The 23,084-nt window shown below is 31.4% G+C and overlaps 1 protein-coding gene across 6 annotated transcripts in view; it reads right to left on the reverse strand.

Annotated features, from left to right (window-relative positions):
- Positions 1-2,925: 2,925 nt before the first annotated feature.
- LOC116337651 (poly(rC)-binding protein 3) overlaps positions 2,926-23,084 on the reverse strand; it is a 171,153-nt gene continuing 150,994 nt past the window's right edge. For 3 of the 6 annotated variants that reach the window (XM_031762396.1, XM_031762394.1, XM_031762395.1), the window contains 8 exons: positions 20,044-20,160; positions 19,590-19,686; positions 17,756-17,919; positions 16,333-16,449; positions 14,868-14,999; positions 12,541-12,634; positions 12,089-12,368; positions 9,922-10,553 (listed from right to left, as the gene is read on the reverse strand). In XM_031762396.1, coding sequence (XP_031618256.1) covers positions 10,145-10,553; positions 12,089-12,368; positions 12,541-12,634; positions 14,868-14,999; positions 16,333-16,449; positions 17,756-17,919; positions 19,590-19,686; positions 20,044-20,160 — 1,410 coding nt within the window. In that variant the 3' untranslated portion in view covers positions 9,922-10,144. Of the gene's footprint in view, positions 4,406-9,921; positions 10,554-12,088; positions 12,369-12,540; positions 12,635-14,867; positions 15,000-16,332; positions 16,450-17,755; positions 17,920-19,589; positions 19,687-20,043; positions 20,161-23,084 lie in introns of those variants that run through there. The other 3 variants (XM_031762398.1, XM_031762399.1, XM_031762397.1) reach the window with 3 other exon arrangements.

The raw sequence follows: 23,084 nt of genomic DNA on the forward strand, positions 1-23,084 counted from the left end.
CACTGTTCGTGCACGATGAAGAGAAATTGAATTGGAAATTTTTTGCGGTGCTGCATGTTCAATTGATCATTATCATTAGCAGCAATGGATTGGAAATCGCAACCATTTATTTGAAAACAATGAAAAAGACTTGGTGCAGCACATGGTGTTATTGATTGCGAAAGTGCTTCAAAGTGTGCAAATCGAATGAAGTCAAATGAAAATGGTGCATGCACTTTCTATGCCAAAGGTTGCATAATTTTTGGTTGCTGTTTTTTTTGTACTGTCCAGTGCCATCTAACGAAGCCGGGCAAACCAATCCATTGCTATCTCTATCTCTCTCTATCTTTCTCTCTCGGTGTAGCAATAAAAGTAGTTGTTGTATGATGGGAGGGCAGCGCATCAATTCGAACCGCAAGTTTCAACCAGACAAACTAACATTCGGTCGGCCATTGCCGAAAGAGATGCATTTATTTTCTCCTTCGCCATTTCAAATAACAAATTTGTTTACATTCAAATGTATTTCGACCAGTGACATTGTTTTTTTCCATCATGTTTTTGTAATAAATATGAACTATTTTTTTTTTTGTTTAAATCAAATGTATATGTATACATGTGTTGTATATAGATATAGATCAATAAGTCTCCTGAAAATATGTTCATATGTTTATGTTTCTACCTGTGTTGCATATGCAATGTTTTTTTTTTTTTGTTTAATTAGTTTTTTTTTTCTTTCATTTTGCACGTTTAATTATTTGAATCGGTTCGATACGATTTTGCAAATTATTGACCATATTTATTGCTGATGCAGTTGAATGTTTTTCTTTTATGTTCTCGATATATTATGTTATTTTTCATTTGTATGCCTGCGAAATCGATTCAATCCGTTCGAAATGGTATCACTATGTCATGTACGCAACTTTGGCACTAAAATATCATTATAATAACTTTTTTTCTTCTCAATTTTATGAAGTTTATGATGATTGTGTTTGTACACAGAGAGATTCGTCTCATTATGCATGCGTGTGTAAGTTACTTAGTCTGAGAGCTAAACATGTCGGGAAAATGTTTTCGATCGAGAATAGTTCGAAAAATGTTGCGATATGTCCGCGCCTTTTCTTTTCCTTATCAGTCGATTCTTCGAATTTTTTCTAATACGCTTTCAGTTTGCATCTTAAAAATTAATTACTATTATGTAAATGTCTTTTTTTTTTGTTATTGTTGTTGTTGTTGGCATATTTTCTCTTCTATTTTCTACATACGAATTGTGTATCGCACGCGAGAGAGATGAGAATTTTTTTTGGCATCATAAGAAATATTTGTTTAAAGTTTTTTTTTTTCTTCGGTGAAATTGTGATTTCGCACATTTCACAGCGAATTTCCAACAATCGACACAGAATCAACACAATAATTTTTTCATTATATGAATTCATCACATATATTCAATTATCCCTATAAATATTCATAAATTCAATGCAATAATAATTTAATATAATTTTAGTGAGTGTTTTTGTTTTTTATTTGCTTTGTTTCAATTTAATTGCTTTTACATCTGTCCCATTTTTTGCGATTCATTTCCATTTCTTTAAATTATTGTAGTCACTTTTTATTTTGCTTATCAATTTTCAATTGACCAAATGAACGAACAAATCCTTTGAATCTTAATATAAATAACGCCAATCATAATGATTTCAAAATTAAATCAGTCCAAATAAATTTTATTTCAAATATAAAAAAAAAGAAAATATCATCAATAAAAAAAACTCCGAATAAATATTTAAAAAAATATCTTTGGGAAATGAAGACAGTGATAATAATTGAAGTGATTAGCCTCAGTGAATTTCTCAATTGCTGGAAAAATTGAAATTTAACTCTTCATACAATAGACGTTTTCTCCTCTTAAAAACAAGATTCTTTTTCTGCTTCAAAACTGTACTTCGAATGCACTACAACTAACATGCGAATAATAATATTTTCTAGTTATGCTGTGTTTTCTTCTTCTTCTTCTTCTTCTTCCAAGTCATAATAAATTCGCTTCGAGCTTCAAGTGTACTAAATTTAAATATAATAGTTAAAGGTAGACTCTGTTAAATATGTATGTGTAAATGTTTTTGCATTCTATGATCTGCCATCCTGTCGCAAAGAGATTGTTCACTTTCTATACGTCCTCACTTTACACGAGAGAAACGAAATGAAACGAAGGAGAAAGAGATAGAGAGAAAGAAAACACAAAAATTGACAGTACATCGAATTACGAAAAAGTAGCGATGAGTGTAAAAACTTTTAATTCGACGATTTGCTTCAACTGCGAACTGTGATCGTTGTTATTTTGTGTGTTCTTTCCCGCTGGTTTTCATTTCGTATAATTGTGCAAAATCTTTGAACAAATTTCACTTTGAATGTTAGGTGCTTGTGTAAAGTGTTGATAATTTTCACTACATTTAGATTTACATTTAAAAATTCATTTAGAATGACATCAATTTCTACCGTTTCGTATTTACTTGTTTCTACATGATGATTTACTTGTATATCTAAATAAATGTCCCTTTAATAACGATTTTTTTTAAAAGAAACACACGATTAAGAAAATGAATGACGAAAAAAAATTTAATTCCGAGGAATAAGAAGTGATGCTCTCGATTTAAATCATAATTGGTGACAAATCACACCGAATTCATCACCAAATGTTATTCAATTTGGTTAAGTGTGTGTCTGTGTGTGGCGGCAAGTGTGTGGTCACGTAAGTTGTCATCAATTTTAATAATTGATCAATATGAATTCTTCGGTTGAAAACCACAGAAATAAAAATTATCGAGAGCTGTTGAGATATTGACAGAAAAATGGAAATTGATCATTAACCGATTGTGTGAATGGAAACGGAAAAATTAATAGTCGATAAATGATAAGGTGTCGACAATGTTTGCTATTGCACTGATTGACTATTACTTTTTTTTTAGTATTTTAGTTTTTTTTTCCTTCTTTCATTCAAACATTCCAAATGCCCGAAAGAATTTAAAGCACACATGAGCCGTTTCCGTGTTTTGTTGTGTAGATTGTTTGTATTCTTCATTTGTTTGTTCATTTATTTGTTAAATATTTGATCAGAATAACTTGAGATATAAATAAGATTGTCGACTATATATACACATTGCCATGTCAAGAATCTTATGACTGAGATAAGTAACATCTTTCCCCTCTCAGTTGAGAAAAAGTTATCAGCTCATTTGTGTCTTTGTTTTAATTATGAAGATATGCTTTGCAAAAAAATATTGAACAAAACGCAACATGCAAGTCATTTGTTATTTCTTTTAATGAGAATAAACACAACACATCAATTTTTCTATGATTGATAAAATAAAAACCAACGATACGCGTCTTGTAGTTAAAACAGTAAACATAAAGAGATATTGCCGTAACAACATTCTTCGTTTCATTTTCTCTTACTTCGTATCGTAGTATCGGTTTGTTTTTCACCTACTCTTCACGTGACTTTAAAACTATTTTCTAAATTTTCTTTCGATCAAAAATCATTTTTCAGTTTATTTTATTTGTTCAGCTCGATTAAATCGCTTTAAACATATGTATTATCACAACAATTATGATGGTGTGTTTACCTGTGTTTGTTATTTTTAAACTCTATGCATATGTTTCATGTTGATAGTGTGTGTATGTGTGATTTATTAAATTTGCAAATCTCACACACACACACACAATCACATCCTTCCATCCGATTAAAATGAAATGTGGGAAATCACATCACAAAATTTCCAATTGTATTAACATTGAATTGTGTTGATAATAATTTATGAGTCACAGAATAATTCTCTTCACATTCACAAACGGTTTACGATTAAATATTATTTATATCAATCATACCAACTAATCATTTAGTAATCAGCAATTTCTTTTGGTTTAAATTCGTATTTGAGCCGACCGCGAAAATGACGCGCACACAATATTATTACGTATGAATTTCAAATAAATTATCTTTTGTATATATATAAAAATTGATAAAGAAACGAACAAGTTTGAATTGAATGTAAATATGCGCAAAAGTATGAGTATTAAGATTTTCACACAATCATTTGTGACAGAACTGATTTACATATATATTATTATTATTATTTTAATCAAACAATGCACCAAATAGGTGAACAAAAATTGAATCAAAGTTGGAAAGGCAAATATACTAAGAGTTTGATAAAGACAAAAAATAAATAAAATTGCTGAAACAAATGTTTGCTGGTGGTTGGTAGCGTTGCATATGTAGCTAAACAATAAGTGTTACTTGTGTTTGTTTTTTGTTCATCTATCACTGAAATTGATATGTGTGTTTATCATTCAATGAATTGGAGCTTTAACTATGTGATTCGGTGCAATGTAGTGATATCCAGGTATTGGAAGTCCAGCGGTTTCCATCGAAATTCTGAAACGATAAAAACCAGAAAAGAAAAGAGAAACAAAAATGTTCAACGTTAGTCGTGATTTGATGAACATAAATTACAAAACAGTTACTTAAAATACATAATTCATTTTTTTTGAGTGTTTTTCCAAACATTAAGCCATCATTGAGGATGGCGACTTTTTTTCTTAGCCCGAAATATTGTTTAATTTTTTTTTATAAATAAAGGTATGAATATATGAAAAATTAAAAAAAGAGATGAAATGATGAGCGGAAAATGTTTGAATAAATTCAAAAAATGATTATTTCGTTAAATTCAGGTGGCGGATACCGTTTTTATTTTTTTGCTCCTGTACGTGTCTCATAAAACAAAAGATTACTTTTTTTTAAATCAAAAGTTTGTTTGGATAGAGTTGATTGTATTTGGTGGACAAAAGTATCAAGGGTATATCATTTAAAAATTTTAGGAAGGATTGGGTGAGAATCGATGTGTTTGTTTGTTTTCGTTGAACTGCAACCGCAATCATTCGCATTACACAACACTTACTCCTTGTATAATGAGCGCACGTTCCGATGATCCAACCGCAATGTTGATTTTCATTTTGAACGACCAAATCAATGCATCTCCATAATTCCACACTAAAAATAACGCAACATAAACAGCAAAACACGTTGGTTTTTTTTTATTTTTGTTTGTTTCTTCTTATACGTTCTACACCTTTATTTGTTTGTATATAGTTGAATTTTTGTATAAATCAAATGCTTTGGTGGTCAAACAATTGTGAATACTTTTGTTTTTTTTTCATTTCATTTTTGTTTTATATTATATAATCAATAATCTTATAATAACCAAAGTGTGATCATTTTTTTTGTTGCTGTTGTTGGCCTAATATTCCAGCATCTAATTGGTACTTATTCACGTTTATTCATATAATTTATAATGTATAATAATAATGATGATAATAATAATCGTAATAATTCAGAATACAATACGAATAAAATGATGACTGAATAGCATCAGCGGCTATCAGCTAAAGACTAAATAATTCATAGATGGTGCACAACAGCAAATCATCGAATTTAATGTGACACTAAATAGCCGATTTTACCAAATACTCGGAAATATCAAATGTTTGGTATCCGATTGGTTGTGTAATATCTTCACGGCTATGACATGAGTGTGTGTGTGTGAATATTTTATATATGAAGAGCATTTCGACATTATTCAATTGTTGTTTACATGATAATGAGAACATAAATCGAAAAGCTAAAATAATGCCTTACATCCATGGTTTGTCCATGTTTCTGTCTCTTTATTGAAGTTTCATCAAAATCACCTATCTATCTCTCTAATATAATATGTGTGCTTAATGCTTATACCTTATGTAACAAAAACAAAAGAGACATGAATAAACAATTTGCCAAATCTAGATGTGCTCGTATTTTTTTTGTACCAATTTCTAAGGGAAAAATGTGTGTTTTTTCATCTACATTCGCTAAGGATTTTTTTTCTTTAAAACCTGTAATCATTTGTAAAAGTTTCATATTAAATTCTATTAATTTATTGTATTCATGAGATTTTGTTGTTATAATCGCTTATGATGCCATATGTGGTAGCATTTATCCGTTTTCCGTTGAAATGATTTGAATTTGATTACATTCTACCTAAATACTAAACAAATACAGCTCAATATATCATATTTTGTTATTCCAATGAGTTTCATAGTTTTTTTTCTGTTTGTTCAATTTTAAAGACTGAACATTGTGGTTGTCCATTCAAAGAAATGTCAACTGTAAAATACTTGTATTCACACGGCGATTTATAAATGTTGTGCTTTAGCAAATGTCAAATGGTTGTATTCGTGTGTATGAATGTCTATTTCATGTGTTATTTATTTACTGCAAATACGTTTTAGAAACCGATTCGTGTATGTGTAACACTATTCGTTGGAAACAAAGTGAAGAAAATAATCTACGTTAAATTACAAAACCGTATAAAAAATACTACGTCTTGTATCAGCTTGAATATTGAACTGACTTTTTCATTCTGTTACTGTGTACCATTTTTATATCATTATAATTGGTTTTAATTCGATTGTTTATTGTTCAGTTTCGTTTTTACACTGAACAAAAACAAACAACGGAAATATCCAACGAGACCTTCATTTATGCCATTAACATTTTTTTTTTGTCTACATGTGTAAATATTACAAATTAGAAACAATCTTTTCTCTTCTTGAGTGTGTGTGTGTGTGCAATTTTTACTGCTTTTTTGCTTTCATTTTTTTTTTGTTCGTTTTTTTGGCCATTTTTTTAATTAACTTTATTTGTATGTCAACTCTTATCATCTATGTGCAAATACAATATGTGTATTGCTCCTGCAGACTTTAAAAGTGAGATCTCCTACCACAAATGTCTTAATATCTGACGACCACAAAACAAATGTTTAACGATCAAAAAACGATCCTTACCATACGACCCTAATGATTAATTTTTTTTTTCTTCAAAATTCTTATGTTCTTTTGCGTTTGTTCCTCGCATTCGCTTCATTTCTTGTCAATTGTTTTGCTTTGTTCAATCTCTGCCAAGGTAAAAAAATTTCATTTGAAAATGTATTCGCCATTGTAATTTATTGTCTCCGATTATTTAAAAATGTGAAAATCAATTCATCTGTACTTCTTTCATTTCATTTAAATGTTTTTAATTCAAAGTGTTTGCCTTGTCACATTTAATCACATTTTATTGCAAAGACTCAATTACGGTGTTTGTCATCATTTTCTCTATCCATTTTATTTCAAATTCAATCTGCACACATAATAAAGCATTTAACAAACAAATGTGCGGCATATAGTGGCCCAAAGCTCGATCAAAATTTAATTAACAATTTCATAACTGTCCGAGAGACGGCTCGGTTGAACCGCAGGGCTTTGGTGTGACACAAAAAGGAACACACAAGTATGCAAACCAATGAGATTCGAAAATATAATATTTGGAAAATAAATAACGAGTTTTTTTTTTTCATTCCTTTGAACTATGCAGACCTCAAGCAAATAAATCGTAATTATAACTCTTTCTTTCTTCCTTTTGACAAGGGTTCAATCACTTTTGATGAAATTGAGATTGACCACATTCGAATGCATTTGAATGCAGAAGCAATTTTCAAGTAACACCTTCATTTCACAATTTAACTTTGATTGCATAAGTTGCCATTGTTTTCAAAGGATTTTGTTGTTATGCGTCATTTTAATTGGACAAAAAAAAATTTAATCGGTGATTCAAAGGTTTCATTCAAATTTAAAATAAAAACAGAGTTCAATAATTAAATATCAACAATTTGTTTTTTTCTTTATGTTTTGGTAGCCTCATATTGCCCCCACGCATATAGGTTTGTTCGACTGTAACCAACGATGATTGTCAACTAGAAACGCTTAGTTCATATCTGATCAGAAGTGTCGCCCAAATGCGTGTATCTGGCGGTATGGTTTGTGCCGTGTACCTAGCCTCCTCTATGATAGAAAGGTCTATTGGCACTGTGCGGGGAAGTAACCGCTTGGGCTACATTTTATAGGCATCCAGTTAAATTCACCCCAATAGAATAGGCATTTCAGAAGATATTTGTACTGAAATATGACTGATATAGTGAATTATAACAATTCGCAAAATGAAAAATGTCCGTTTTTGAGATATTGGAACATTTTTTTTTCAACTCGAAATCACTAGAAAATAATTTTAAAATATTACATTTGCGTTTTTTAAATTCACATTATAATGAAAAAAAAGACGTTTTTTTTGTTGAATGAAAAAACGTCTTATGTCACAGAGAATAGATAATTCTTATCTTTTTCATATGCGAACGACGTGATCGACTATATGTTGGTCATTGCAATTAATTGTGAGAAAAAGAAAGAGAACACACAATAAACGATCAAAATCACAGCAATGAAATCCCTACTACCGTGCTAGATGGTGTCGACACGAGTGGACGGATTTTTAAATTTATTTGAACGACGCCATGTTACTATACTTGTCCATTACAACGTACATGTAACAGAAGAAACACACAGTCCATGAACGATTTGAACTGTCAATGTGAACTAGATCAAGTATAGAACTTTACATAGGATCATATACGATGAATATGGATTACACAGTCTGTTTCAAAATACCGTCACCAATGTCGACACCATTTGACATCAAAATTTTGACAGTAAAAATATATGTTATTGTTGTTGTCGTTTCATTGCTTTGATCAAAATACGCTAAAATCAATCAGTGTAATTCATCACTTACTTAAGAAAAAATAATAACCTGGAAATATAATATGTTGTTTACATTAAAAATTGTTCAATATGTTTTCAACTTTTGTGTTCACAGTGGAAAATACCACATTGCAATAATTTCATTTCCTCTATTTTTAAAAAGGTCGTATTTTAATTTAAAAAAAAAAATGAATTTTCATTCTCAAAATTCTAGAATGGTGGCAAACTTATTGTTTATGTTTAAAATCAATACTTCTTTCCGTCAAAAAGACACATTTTCTACTGCTTTATATCTTATTTTTAGGATGAAGAACATAAAATCGATTGAATTGTTTTCATACTCTGAAGTTTTGCTTTGAATTATTTAACTGAGTGTTACGTTTCTCTTCGAACTTAAAGCTACAAAAAAGTCTGCTTTTCATAGTTTGGCCTAGAATTTGGTCAATATTTGCATTTTTTCTATTGTTTTTTCGATCCAATAAATAGGTAGTGACGAAGCATTGAAAATATAACACTTTTAGAACATGATTTACAATGTCAAATTACCAAATGAAATTAAAAAAAAAAAACAATAAAAAAATAAAATTGCAATATTTCTATCTTGTGGTTGTCAATCCCTCAATTAAAAATATATTGACTAAACTGAGCATATGGGCTTTTCACGTGTTCAGTCTAAATTGTTTGTGATGTTTTGAAAAAAAAAGCGCATAATTCTATTCGATATTTCATGTATATACATAGGCAAAATATTGATTATGTTATTGGTTTTGTTCGTATATTAAGCTATCCAATTAGGTATAATTGTTGTAAAAAAACCAAATTCACTTGCAATTTATCAAAGTGTTTCTCGTTAAAAATGTGAAACTTTATAATTATGTTTGAAATATATAAATTAATTCAAATTACTTTAAAGAAACTGTTTAATTGAATAAGACTAAATCCAAATATTCTCACAATATATAATGGGAAATAAATGAATTGTTACTTGAAGTATTGATTTTTGCATTCGATGTACACAAAACACTTAGCTCAATATTACCGAAACAATATTTAACATAGCTGTGGCAGCGTTGCCATTAGAAATTTTGAGAATTACCAATTAATCTCTTGTGAATTGAATTTATCCACGTTCCAATCATATTGAAATCAATACTTCTCTCTCTCTATATCGGCGTGCGTGCATTCGCACTGATTTCAGTTTCTACAAAATCATACGAAAAAAAAATATGCAAAAATCAATTAAATTTCTGCTGTGCTTGCGCATTTCAACCAAAATATGCATATGATACGAAATAATTTTTTTATTTTTTTGAAACAATCACAAACAACGTGAGCAAAAATGAGAAAAATCATTCAGTTCTGAAAGTGTATCCTATAAATCTGTCGTTTGTTTTGCATGACTTTTATATTACGTTCCTTCGCGTATTTTTCTGTTTCTTTCCCTTTATTATTATTCTATTCGTTTTGTTTAAATGTTCATGTTTCTAGATCGTTTTTTCTTGTTTTAGTATGGATTAAATTTGTTTCGGTCGGCTTTTTTCTCCACATTTGCGGTATTGGTGGTTCGAACGCGTGACGCAAGATGCTTGCCTCTATGAACGCCGGTCGTTTGTATGGGCGGACCGGCCGATAAATTGGCCAAGCCGCCGAGTATATCAGTTAGGCTGCTCAACGCTGTCAAACTTTGGAGCGCGTTTAATGCGCCCGGTTTCGTCAATAATTGGGCCAATGGAATTGCGGATGCCAAAGGATTATTTAAGGTGTTGGTAGTGATGGTGTTGGTGGTATTGGTTGTGGTGGATGAACATGATGATGATGAAGATGGCGATGTTGTTGATGTTGTTGGATTACCACCATTTGTATTTGGAGTTGTCTGATCATTAGCTTGTAGATTTGCTTTCTGGAGTTCGACGCTGTAAGGATAGGATTTTTTTTTGGATTAGTTTTGGTGGATCGTTGGTGGAATTGAAAATCTGGTGCATATGATTAACAATTTTTTTTTTTTTTTTTTTTTTTTTTTTTTTGAAAAATGTTTCGTTTTCAATTTGGATCAGGTTTCATTACAGCTATTTAGAAATTGGGATTTATTTGGATATAGTTTTGGAAATATTTGGTATGTATGTGTCTGTGATGGGAATGTACATCGAAATTCATTTGATTTCACTGATGTAAGAATGGTATCGGGATGCCAAATCACTAAAAAGGTATAAATTTACTCCACAAACCGTCTTATCGTCAAGCCGACACAAAATAAATCTCAAACGTACATTCCACAAAAGACAGCTAATCTTCATATAGATATTTTGTAAAATCCAGTGTTCAGTTACGGGGAATTTTACTGGATTTCATCGCATTTTCAAGGGAGTTAATTGGTTGGACAAATATCGATTTGCAGGTGGTTAAGGAGATTCACATGGTCTTTTCTATATTTAGTCTTATTTTTAAGACAGGTTTTACCATATAAAAACTATAATCATATTAAATAAAGGTTTACTTTAATTTACAAGCATGGAAATGTTATAACAGCTATAAGCCCGGTAGACAGATACCACACTTTACTGAATGACAGTAACATAACAATAAACGTTGGCCAACATTTTTTTATTGTATTTTGTGGCTTGACAACAGATTACAATTGCAGTAGAATGGGAGCGACAGAGCGATACAGCAATACAAAATTTATCGAATCGATTGATGTCGCAACATTGAATACCAACAACAAAATGGAAAGGGATTGTCGTTAGGATTAAGAATCTTATAATCTTCTGGTACCTTTGGTTATTTTTACATCTCCGTTGAAATGAGACGTTGTTTTAAAGACATGAGAAAAGGAATGAATGTCATATTGTAAATTAAACATATAAATTTGTGGGAAGGCAATTTTTAAATGAATTATCAAATAAGTATGAGAAATCATTTTATATGATTTCTCGTGTGTTGAAAGGTATAGGCGGGGATTTTTGTTTAAAAAAAAATGGATTGATTGCAGTTTTATTGATAAAATTTCGATGCTATGCAGTGTCGTTAAATCACAGAAACGAGTTTTTCTACAGTAAATCAGAATTTTGAATGGGAAAAGGTAAAGTCAATTCATCACATGACGAAAGAATAAGGATGTAAAGAGTATATAAAAATAAAAGAAAAATGATTAAGATAGTCAGACAGAGACCTTTAATACGCCGGATAAAAATGCAAATGAACTTCATATCCTGTTGTTTGGCATTCGCCATTTTTTTTTTTCAAATCAAGCTCAAATGTATCCCTTTTATTATTATCAATTTGGTTCGATAGATATTGTTTAAGGCATAGAATATGTTCCAATTTATCCCATAGTTATCGCGAATATGATGTTAAAAATGATTGCTCGGTATTTCATATTTATTGTTTGTTTTCTTACTTTGAAGAAAAAATGAAAATGTTGAGCATAATTGATGTATGGTGCACTTACCTCATGTTAATCAAGTATTGGGCAACAGCCACCGAGTCTGGATTGCCGCTGATTGTGATAGTACGATCGGTGTTGCCGCCTTCGCGTTCTTCACAATTTGAAATGCGAATCATGGCACCGGAGATTTGGCGAATTTCAGCAATTTTAGTACCACCTTTGCCAATGATACAGCCAATTAAATCATTCGGCACAGTCATTTCATGTTGTTGTCGATTTGTTTGCTGTTGATTGCGATTCTGATTGCTTGTACGTAATTGAGAACCGGCCAATGCAGCCAATGCTATATTCATTGAAAATAGAAAATGTATGGCGCACGCACACACATGCACGCGCAATAACGTAATTAAAATTTTAATTCAAACACCATTGAATGCTTTTGTATTACAGAATGAAACAAACAAACATAAAAAAAAAGAAACCAGTTTGATGATAAATTTGCATCATTCACTCACCAGTTGGATTCAATCCGCCAGTATTCGATGGTGCCATTCCAGCCAATCCCAATGCTGCCAAACCGGCCAATGGATTTTTAGTCAAACCGCTCATCTGCTCTCACATATATCACGTTTATCAAAGTAAATGAACAGAAAAACGAAACAAAAAAAGAGGACAAAACAGAGAAAATAGACAGAGATTAGATCAATCCAGTTTGATGTCAAAATTAAATGGAGTTTTCCATAAGTAGCATACAGTGTGTGACAAAGTGACAGGATATTACGTTCGGAAAAAAGGTTTTTATATTTTTATATCAGTGAAACTTATTAGATAAAACTAAGTTGCAAATGTTATTTACAAGGAAGCCAATTTACAATTGCATATTTGACATATTTAAAACAAAACGAAAGACAAAACAAACAAAAAACACACACACAACAACTAAAATCAAAAAAACATTTACCAAAGGGAAAATGAAAAACAAACGAAAAAACAACACGTCAGAATGCAAGTCGAAAACTGATTTATACAGCTTCGCTTATATGAAGCAATATGCGTAAAGTGACCGAAATCTACGTCATCAATCTGCAGTAGCTTTATGGTGCTGCCCACAAATTCGGCTATGAACGAAACCATCTTCACTCTAAATTTAGTTTTGATGCCGATGCTTTCATATATAAATTTCACGCAAACTACTTTTCCTGCTTGCACCAATTAGTCAACGCGAATTTAATTTGTTTGACTTTTTTTGTGTTTCTTCAATTCACCTAAACTAAAATTAACATTATAGATATGCGCGGTCGGATGCAGCTCAAATTGGTTCGCGTATGCAATAAACGAATGAATAAATCAAAAAAGAAATTGTATTCTTTCCGTCCATTTTTAAAAGATAGTTTGCCGAATCATATCTGCTGCATTTGATCATATAATACGTGATTTTTGCAAACCAATTTGCTTTTAATGTACAAATATTCAAATATTTAAAAGACGGTTTGTATGTGTGTTGTTTTTTGTTATATATATTGTATATATATTTTTTGGTTGCATAATGCTCTTACAAAACAAACATTTACCAACATTTAAAAATGCCATTTAAATAAAACTAAAATGCACAACATAAATATCTAATTATGACTAATACTGTGATATTCAAATTAATTTGAAATGGTGCAACGTACTAAAATCCTATTAGAATAACGACGAATTCCACAGAATTTCAACAAAAAAAATGAATAAATAAATTAATTTTGCAAAACAAATGCACACAAAATGAGCAAAAAAAGAAGATAAATAAATACGATTTCGAATTTAATTAGCAAAAAGTTGAGTTAATTACATTAATAAAAAAATGTAAACACTATCACATCATTAATTGAACATGGGAAGTATATTTTTTTGTTGTTGATGTTGTTTGTTTGTTTGTTTGTTTGGAAAAAGGAGCAAAAGTGATTTCCTTTACTGTGTTTTTTGGTATTTTTTTATTTTATTTGTGTATAGATTGTATGTATGTATATGGTATGGACAGGGTCATTTTAAAACATGTTCAAATGTTCAATACGAAAATAAAATTCAAAAGCACGATAATGATCAAACCAACGGAAAAATTAGAATAGTTCGACAAAATTGTATGTTAATGCTTGGTTAGATGTGGATGTATCAGGTTTGGAGGCTGGAGGTTGAAACTTAATTGTGAAAAAATGAATTGATTTTGAAGGCAGGGAGGCAGGAATGGAGAGCAGAACCGTATGCCATGGTATTATATTTAACATTTCGGTTGAACAAAAAAAAGATCATTAAATGAGAGCAGTTGACAAATAGCAAACACACAAAGAGCAATAGTGTGTGACAGAGAGATTTACAGATTGACAGATAAATGTATAGAGTAAATTGGCGAATGTGTACATAAGAGATATAGGAAGAAATTAAGTAAAATGGTGTGAAAAGTGATTGGATATGTTTCCAGTTGGAAACAGTGTGTCTACGGTTGCAGTTTTGGATTCGATTGGTTGTTGAGGCTAGTTTTATTGTAGTTATTATTATTTTTGTAATTGTTGCTTTATTGATAACACAGCTGAAAATGGAAATCGATTTGGAGGTAATAATAACAGAACAATTGAGTGGTTGTGAAGCATGTGATGTGTGGCATTTTGGTGGATGGCATTTATATAGTAATTTTGTTGTTGTTGTTTGGTTTTTGTTTCATAAAAACGAATGTGATTTTTGGCTGTTATTGGCTGTATTTTTTGTTTAGAAAGAAAATGGAAAATATTGGAGGAAACTTGGTGTATGTGTGAGGTGGTGGTGAAAGGGAGGGCAGCACCAATCAAAACGTATATCAACTCACATCGGGTATTTGCTGCAGATGATGTGGCGGCATTGCAGCCGACAAATGTGTTCCTTTTAGAAGTGGGTCTGCTAAACCTGAGATTCCTGCATGAAGACCACCGGCCAACGCAAGTGGAAATACCGTACAGGTCTGTGCGTGTTTGGGTGTGTATTTGTGTTATTGTTATACATTTACAGATTTATTTAAAAAAATTCGTTTCATTGAATGAATGCGCGTTCATGTCATTTTCGGGCCCGTTTTATACAGTGTTTTTTTTTTGTTTTTTTTTTTTTTGGTTTTCATTGTCATTCAGAAAATATGTAAAAAAGAAATAAGAACGAGGCAAACAAAACAAAATTCAATTTAGTCAGTTGTTCCATCAATTAAAGAAAATGTTTAAGATAAAAAATGTGATTTTCACATTAAAAATGTTTTTTTTTTTTAATATCAAATTGTGTATATTTTTCTTCTCTACGGTTTGGTCATTTAGAATCAATGAGCTCAAGCAAAATTTAGGCGATACAAGTTTTAAACAATAAAAAAAAATCATAAAACAAATTACAATGAGAAATACTCAATTATGTCAGTTTATTTTTGTTAATTGACGAAATAGCAATCGATATATTAGAGATATATTGAGTAAGATAGCTAGTTTTATTTATTTGTTTTTTTTTTTAATAAGTAGAAATGTTTTTCAAATCAGATTAAAGCTTATCGAAACAAAAAAACAACAGATTTGCTATCCAAAGAATAGGTGAAATGGATAATATAAGAAATAGAAGTAAAGTTGAAATCTTAATACGTATCGAAATAGGAATACGTTATGGAATTTGATCAATGACTTTTCCGTTGTCGTTCTCCGTATTCGTATGTCTACCTCCTCACACATGTATAGCACACAAATTCAACAATTCATCAAATTTTTCATTCAAAATCCCTTGCATATATTTATCATCGTTTTACATTGCAACCAGAAACCGAATGCAATTTTCCAGAACTTTCAGTGAAATGGTTTATCTTTCATGTGTTGTGAAGGTGCGAAATCGATGTGTTGCTATTTGATTTGATGACTTGGTGATGTGCATGTGCGTTTATCAAAAAAAGGTGTGCTCAAAAGACACATGTATGATTGTGTTTTTATGTGTGAGTGTTTTAGTGTGTATGTGTGTGAATAAGACAAAGGAATCAAGAGCAACAGAGAGATACAGAGAGAGAAATAGAGAAAAAGAGATAGAAATATCGACAAACCGAGAAGAACATAACAGAAAAATCATTTTGAATTCCGAAAGATTTTGTCAAAAGAAAAACAGACATTTAAACATTGTTATCATTTGTGTTCATAGAGATTAATTCATTGAGAGAAAAAAATTCATTTAAATTGTGAAGAATTAAGAGTATATAGAGAATAGAATTTATATAATAAAAAAAATATAGAATAGTTTGTCATTGGCTTAATTCGATGAAATATGCAAACCATACAAACCTCCTGTGCTGGAACATAACTTCCTTGTATTGTGTATGCTTGTCCATTGGCTAATAAAACGGGCGCATTGATCTGTGGCTTTGGGCGATATGGGATTGTTGCACCTTTTGGTGGCGACTGTATATCACAAGAAAAATGAAATAAAATATGTTTTTTTTAATAATTCAATTTCGTACAAAAAGTGCGAGCATGTGCTGGAAAAATTCAATTTTATTGCATGCCATTTGCAAAGATTTGTGTTCAATTTTCCCATTCATATTTCACCGCAAACAATGTAACGAAGACAATCACAATTGCATACACACATAATTTAATGATCTTATAAAAGGTTTTAAATATCTGCAAATGAATGTGCTGGTTGGTGTATATTGTGGCTTCTTAAAAATGTAGTACGATAAATGATGATAAAAAAAAAGCACGAACGACTTGAAAAACTTCAACTCAATTTCCATGGCGATGCACTTTTTTCTTTCGTACTTTCTTGCGCTGTGTCATCTTTCGTTTTTACTTCCAATCTGAACAAATTAAATTATTCCATAACATTACAAAACATACAACTTTTCCTCTTTCAACTCTTTTCGAGTATTTTTTTTACGTTTACACTTTCAGTGCACATAGCTTAAGTCGTTTGACTTCGGAATTGTGTTATATTAAGCAAAAGTTAAAGTTTTCTCATTTTTTCTTCCTTTCGTTGCCATTCATTGTGTGTGTCTCTCTCTCTCTGTGTACATACGTCGTACGTGCATATGCTTGTTTATGTATGTGTGTGATAGAGAAGGAATGTGTGTATTTGTAAAGTTTTTGAATTTATTTCGAATATACTTTCTCCATTGTTGGCCCTCTTTCAATGACAAAGGAGTCATAAAGAGAGAGAGAGAGAGAGAGAGAGAGAACATTAATGAAACTCCAGTATTTTCCTGATCTTGGCTCGTTTTCATCATACACGGATTCGCCGTTTTATACTTTGAACAAAGGTAAAAAAAGGAAACAAGAACGAAAAATTGAGCAAACCAAATTATGATGAAGCTTTCATCATACTGCTTTTTCTAAGTCGATCGTTGGTCAGCGTTATTTTTGCGCTAGTTGACGATTTAGTTTCATATTTTTTGTTCGTACTCGCGTTGTCACTTGCCTGTGTTTAAAGCGATATTTTTTTACCTAGACTCCTATTTGATAGCAATTCAAGCTGACCCCATCACAAAGCCATTGTTGAAATCCGTAGATTATCAACACACAGTTGTAATTATAATCCAATACAATGGGCTCGATGACCCAATTCACATTTATGTCCAGTTACCACAAACACATCGTCCGAGTACGAGTGTGTGTTTTTTTTACATCATAATGACAACCATCGAACACAAAATCACTTGATAAAAAAAGTACAACGTACGAAGAAAAATGATGGCAATTTGAAAATTACCTCAAGCATGACACAGCATATGTGAAAGATGCACTGTGTAATTTGTTCAGCAGTTCCAGTCAGTTTCACCTCACGTTCAGTTGAATTTGGCAACATATCACTTGCAACTTGAATTGAACAGCCGGTACTCTCTCGGATTTCCTTTATTTTCGAACCTCCTTTACCTAAAGTGACACCAAACGAAAAGACAAGAGAAAGAAAAAGATATGACACAAACAATGAAAGACTACAATGGCAGAACAAATAACAAAAAATACAGAAATTATTATCAATATTAGACTCATTATAAAATTGTTCGACTAGTTTTAGTTCGATTATTCTGAAAAGCCATAAAATTAAATTAATTGAATTAAAATCAATTTGATTATTGAATCACAATAGCACAGAAGTATGCTGCTGAAAAGGGAAATTTAATTGAAAAATTTGATCTCACGGGTTGAGATTCAGTGTAACCTCGCAATGAGAAATTAAAATTTATGCTTACATCGAACCGCATCTGAGGATTGATCATGTGCGTGTAATGCATATATAAATTAAAAACAATTGTTTTCCTTCGGGATGTGTGAGCAGGTCACAGTACACAGTGAGCTTTGTATATTGGCATTATTGAATTTTCAACATTGATATTGAATGGGCTACATTTTCACAACTCTTACACAACGGATTTTATTCCATAATAATGGTTGATCAACGCATGTTGCCATCACGGTTGGTATATATGGATCTCTGTCATTACACTGAGATGAGACCATTTGCGAGAAAAAATCGATTTTAATTACACTTTAATAATTTAATAAACGACACTCGATGACTCGATGACTCGATGATATTTCACTTGATATGCTGAACTGAAGAAATTGGTTGTGATGGCTAACATAGGAAAGGTGAAAAATACCTTTTACCACATATACATTTCATTTATCCAACTATGTGTATCTATTTGAAATGATGTGTTGCCTTTTCATGTTCAGGTTTTATTTTTCAATTATTATTGCTGCGTTTTCAGTTCAATTATTGATGTATTCGTATATTTGTGTGACTTCATCGCAACATTCCCACAATGAAAAGACCAAACTAAATAAAGTCATGTTTACAATAAACACTTCAAAATGAATGTCCGCGTGCTTTTTACCAAAAACAATGCGTTGAATAGCCGTTGTTTACTGTTGAGTCACTTTTTTTCTCTCCACCCAACCAAAATTCAATACGGCTTGTTGCGCACACATTCATTTCAAATGCATCAAATATGGGACATTGAATATTGTAGGGACCTTTGACCACAACAACAATATCTGTATCAATGCATATCGTTTTCGATTACAGGGGCCATGTTTTTTCCCTCCCCAAAATGTGTTTATTATTTTGTGCTCTTCTGGTTTCAGGTAGAACTGAAATATTATGTATACGTTCTTCGCTTCAATGAACAGTGTATTTTCATTCGAAATAATCGTAATAATATTTTCTGTTTTTTTTTTGTCATTATTGAAACCCCCGATATTTTTGTAATGATAAAATTCTAACTAAAATGCAACGTTTATTACAGTAGCTTTGTTTGGATATTTCAAAGATATGTAATAATTGTGTGCGTCGTTCATTTATCGTAAAAACGATGTTGAAATGGTTGGAAATAATATGATGTTATTGATTTCATATCCGATAAAAAGTTCAAAGTGTGAAACAAATATGTAAGAGATTATAGTTTGGTGGATGGGAGGGAGAAGTTACTAACTGTGTAATTGATATTTGGAATTCAATATTTCACGAAATTCAATATTCTCAATTATGAGTATCATTTTAATCGCCGTATAATAGTAAACACAACACAACTATTTACCAATTAGTGATCCGCACTGGCTAGCTGGCACGATTAATCGTATGGGTACTTGAGTTTTGCCACCGGTTGTTGTATTATCATTGAATTGCGAACACCACTGCAAAAACAAACGCAAATTAAATTAAACGATTTTTTTCTCTCGTTTCAGCCATGATATCATATTGAAATCAAAAAAACCACCTCAAACAATAAAATGATATATAGAACGAATTAAAAATTAGAAATATTTTTGAATTGGATAAAATTAATTTTAGAATGGTTATTTCAATTTAAAAAAATCGTATATTGAATTTATTTAAAAAATAAATAAATAAATATGCTCTTCACAATCAACAATTGTCTCTTTTAACCATAATGTCAAATGTTTTGATTGAAGAAATAATTTTGTTGAAAAAAATGAAACTTTCGAACAAAAAAATAAGCATAGGAATTCGTTGTGGGTTTCAATGTTTACCTCTTCGAATTTTTTTGTAATTAGTGAGAATGCCTTAAAAATTGCATTTGTTGATCCGGAAACTGTAACTATTCGCTCCGGACATGATCCATCCGATATGTTAATCTTTGCACCAGACTGAAAATAAATGAAACATATTTGGATTAGGAAAAAAAATTGTTTTTCACAAGTCAAACTCAAAACTGATCAAACTAACGTTTCTGTCATCAATGACATTGGCCGATACCTTGAATGTACTTTCCGAATGTGCTCTTAACAATAAGTTAAGTTTTTTTAAGGTTGCAACTTCATTATACATATATTGATTATATTCGGATTGCCTCCAGTATATTTCATTAAAGTGTGTCATTTATTGAAAATTACAATAAAGATATGATTAAATATTTATGGATAAACGTTGACTCGCCCACATGCATAAGCGTACGGTGAGTTTGCTGTTTTCCAAGCAACATAAATGTACGCACCACATAGAGCACATAAGGTCGGACAGCGAAGAGCTAACGAATAAACCGACCGTTGCGATAGTAAGGAGCATTTTAAAGGCGTTTTTAGCACCGTGTGCTGCATAAAGTATTAACACAAAATTCGAGCATAGCATTTATTAATGTGTAAATATTCAATTATATTTACAATAACGGACAATTATACGCATTATCGTTTGGCAACCAAATTCAATGGCTTTGTGACAACATACTGTGTCTACATTGCCGCTGTCGCAGTCGTCTCTATATATAGTTGATATGGTTGCCAGTTGCCATCAAATTATGATGAATACTTACATCTATATTGGTAAATTCGTGGCCGAACCAAAAAAACTGTGTGCTCCATTTTACCTGTAACTTATTCTGTTCAATGAATAATTTCGATTTTCTGGCAGAAATCGGTTATTGCGTATGAAACTAGTGACACGAAGAATCACGCACGCTCTCTCTAGATTCCTGTGTATTTGATTTTTCAGGTCATTTATGCTGTTGTAAGTGTAGTACACATTTGGTCCTACATTCTCTCGTTGGCTTTGATTTTGGCACGTAACATAAATTCTTTATTGGGTCTGTTCTTCAGATTTATTTTTTCTTCGTCGGCAAACCCTATTGGAACCGTTTGTAGTAACATTGAAAATTTTCTCATTGCGACTGCTCTAGTTATGAAATCGCAGTTAACTCAAAATGAATAGAATTATAAATAGTGAATGATGTCAACTTAAAATGCATGGAAACATTCATTTTTTTTTCATCCAAAAATACTGTAGCTGACATTCAATATGTCACATTCAATATGACACAAAATTAATTGATGTTCTCGTCAACACAAATACAATTTCGAAATGGGTTTTAACTAGGGTTCTTTATGGGAATGTGCGATAGAACAATAATTGTACATCACTTTACATTTTCATCTTTCATTCAATCGATCTGCTATGTCACAGAGATTATAATAAGTTGACAGAATTTTACCGAGACAACAGTGTTTTTTAAGCTTTTTGATAAGTTGAATTGTCGACGGTCGACAATGTGTTAGAGACAATCTCATACTCTAACTTTTTTGCTTACTTCTTCATTCATTTGGTTAAATTAATCATTGTGGGTGATTGTGGGGTGTAGAGAAGGTTGAGAATTACAGCAAGTCATTTTTCAGGCAAGATTACCTATCGAAATGGTTTTGCACAAAATGACAAAAAAAAATCATTTTAACCCGAACTCTGGACGTGTGAAACCATATTCGTTCAAAAATTGTTTCATAGCCAAAAAACTGAAGTCAAACTTTATGTCTAAAGGTGAAAAAAATAGTCTTAACAATGTTCGAAATGGAAAATATAAGCTCCAGATAAACGAAACGTTCGTGAAATGTTAAATTCAAAATATTTATGTTTTTTTTTTCTATCATATCAAAGTTTCATGAATTTTCCACATTTCTGCAGATTGTTTTTCGATTCAATTGTTTGAGTCGGTTATATTCGTAGCCACCGCAAACCATTCATTGTGTTCATGCAATAATAGATGTCTGATTGTTACAATGTAATTTGATCGTGGCACATGTGCACACACACACACACACACACACACACACACTCACCGTGTATCGGTGTGCGTGTACTTGTAATCATTTCGTTTATCCTGCTTCGATTTTACAACATTGAAATGAACAACAAACGAACCGAATTCATGGATGGATTATTATTATAACTGTGTGATATTTTGCTAACAAGCATAAATAATGCATTTATTTGTGCTTTTGACTTGTGTTTCGTACCGAAACTGAATTTCTATTTGGAAAAACAGAAATTACACGTGGGTTAGATGTTCATGAATTGAACAAAAATTAAATTCTGCCCCATTTATTGCAATCAATTGAAGTCGGTCCGATGGACACGGGCAGCCGACAGAAATGTGCTGCGGCAAATGAGAATGAGAGAAGCGTTCGCATTTAGTAAATATCAGCATATCCACATCGTATTACAAACTTGCAATGGTTGTACAGCTAGGACAAGATTTGCAAGCGTTTGCAATCATTTACACACAACAACAAACCAGGAATTTTACAATACAACCCAAATAATTTATCGACTGTTTGCTGGTGTGCACAACAATGTTACAAAATTATTTAAAATGTATTAAACAATTCGAACCGAAACAATGTGCATGTGCGTAGCGTAAAACCATTGAAAATAAATGCAATATTCTCTCGTACAAATATGAGCGCATCGGAAAATCGAAAATGTTAAGCCAAATTTAGTGGTACACAATTTTTATCGAATTCTATCGCAGCACACACACAATCCACAAGAATTCTCATATCATCCAACTTGTTATCAATAATGTTTTACAACAAAGTATTATGGCTACATGAATGACTTAATCAGTGGCAAATATGCTCGGCAAACATAAAATCTTTCTTACAAACCAAGTTGGATTCAATGGCTTATTGGGGAGTTTGTGTCGAAATAAATATAGCATTGCGAGAGAAAATTGTAATTGTACCTCGACATGATCATAAATCCACAAATGACCTAATAATCTGAGGGGCCATCCATCGTCATTCAT

The sequence above is a fragment of the Contarinia nasturtii genome, unplaced genomic scaffold (assembly GCF_009176525.2).
Source record: "Contarinia nasturtii isolate CC-2019 unplaced genomic scaffold, AAFC_CNas_1.1 Cnas_scaffold_285, whole genome shotgun sequence".
In the NCBI taxonomy this organism is placed as follows: Eukaryota; Metazoa; Arthropoda; class Insecta; order Diptera; family Cecidomyiidae; genus Contarinia; species Contarinia nasturtii.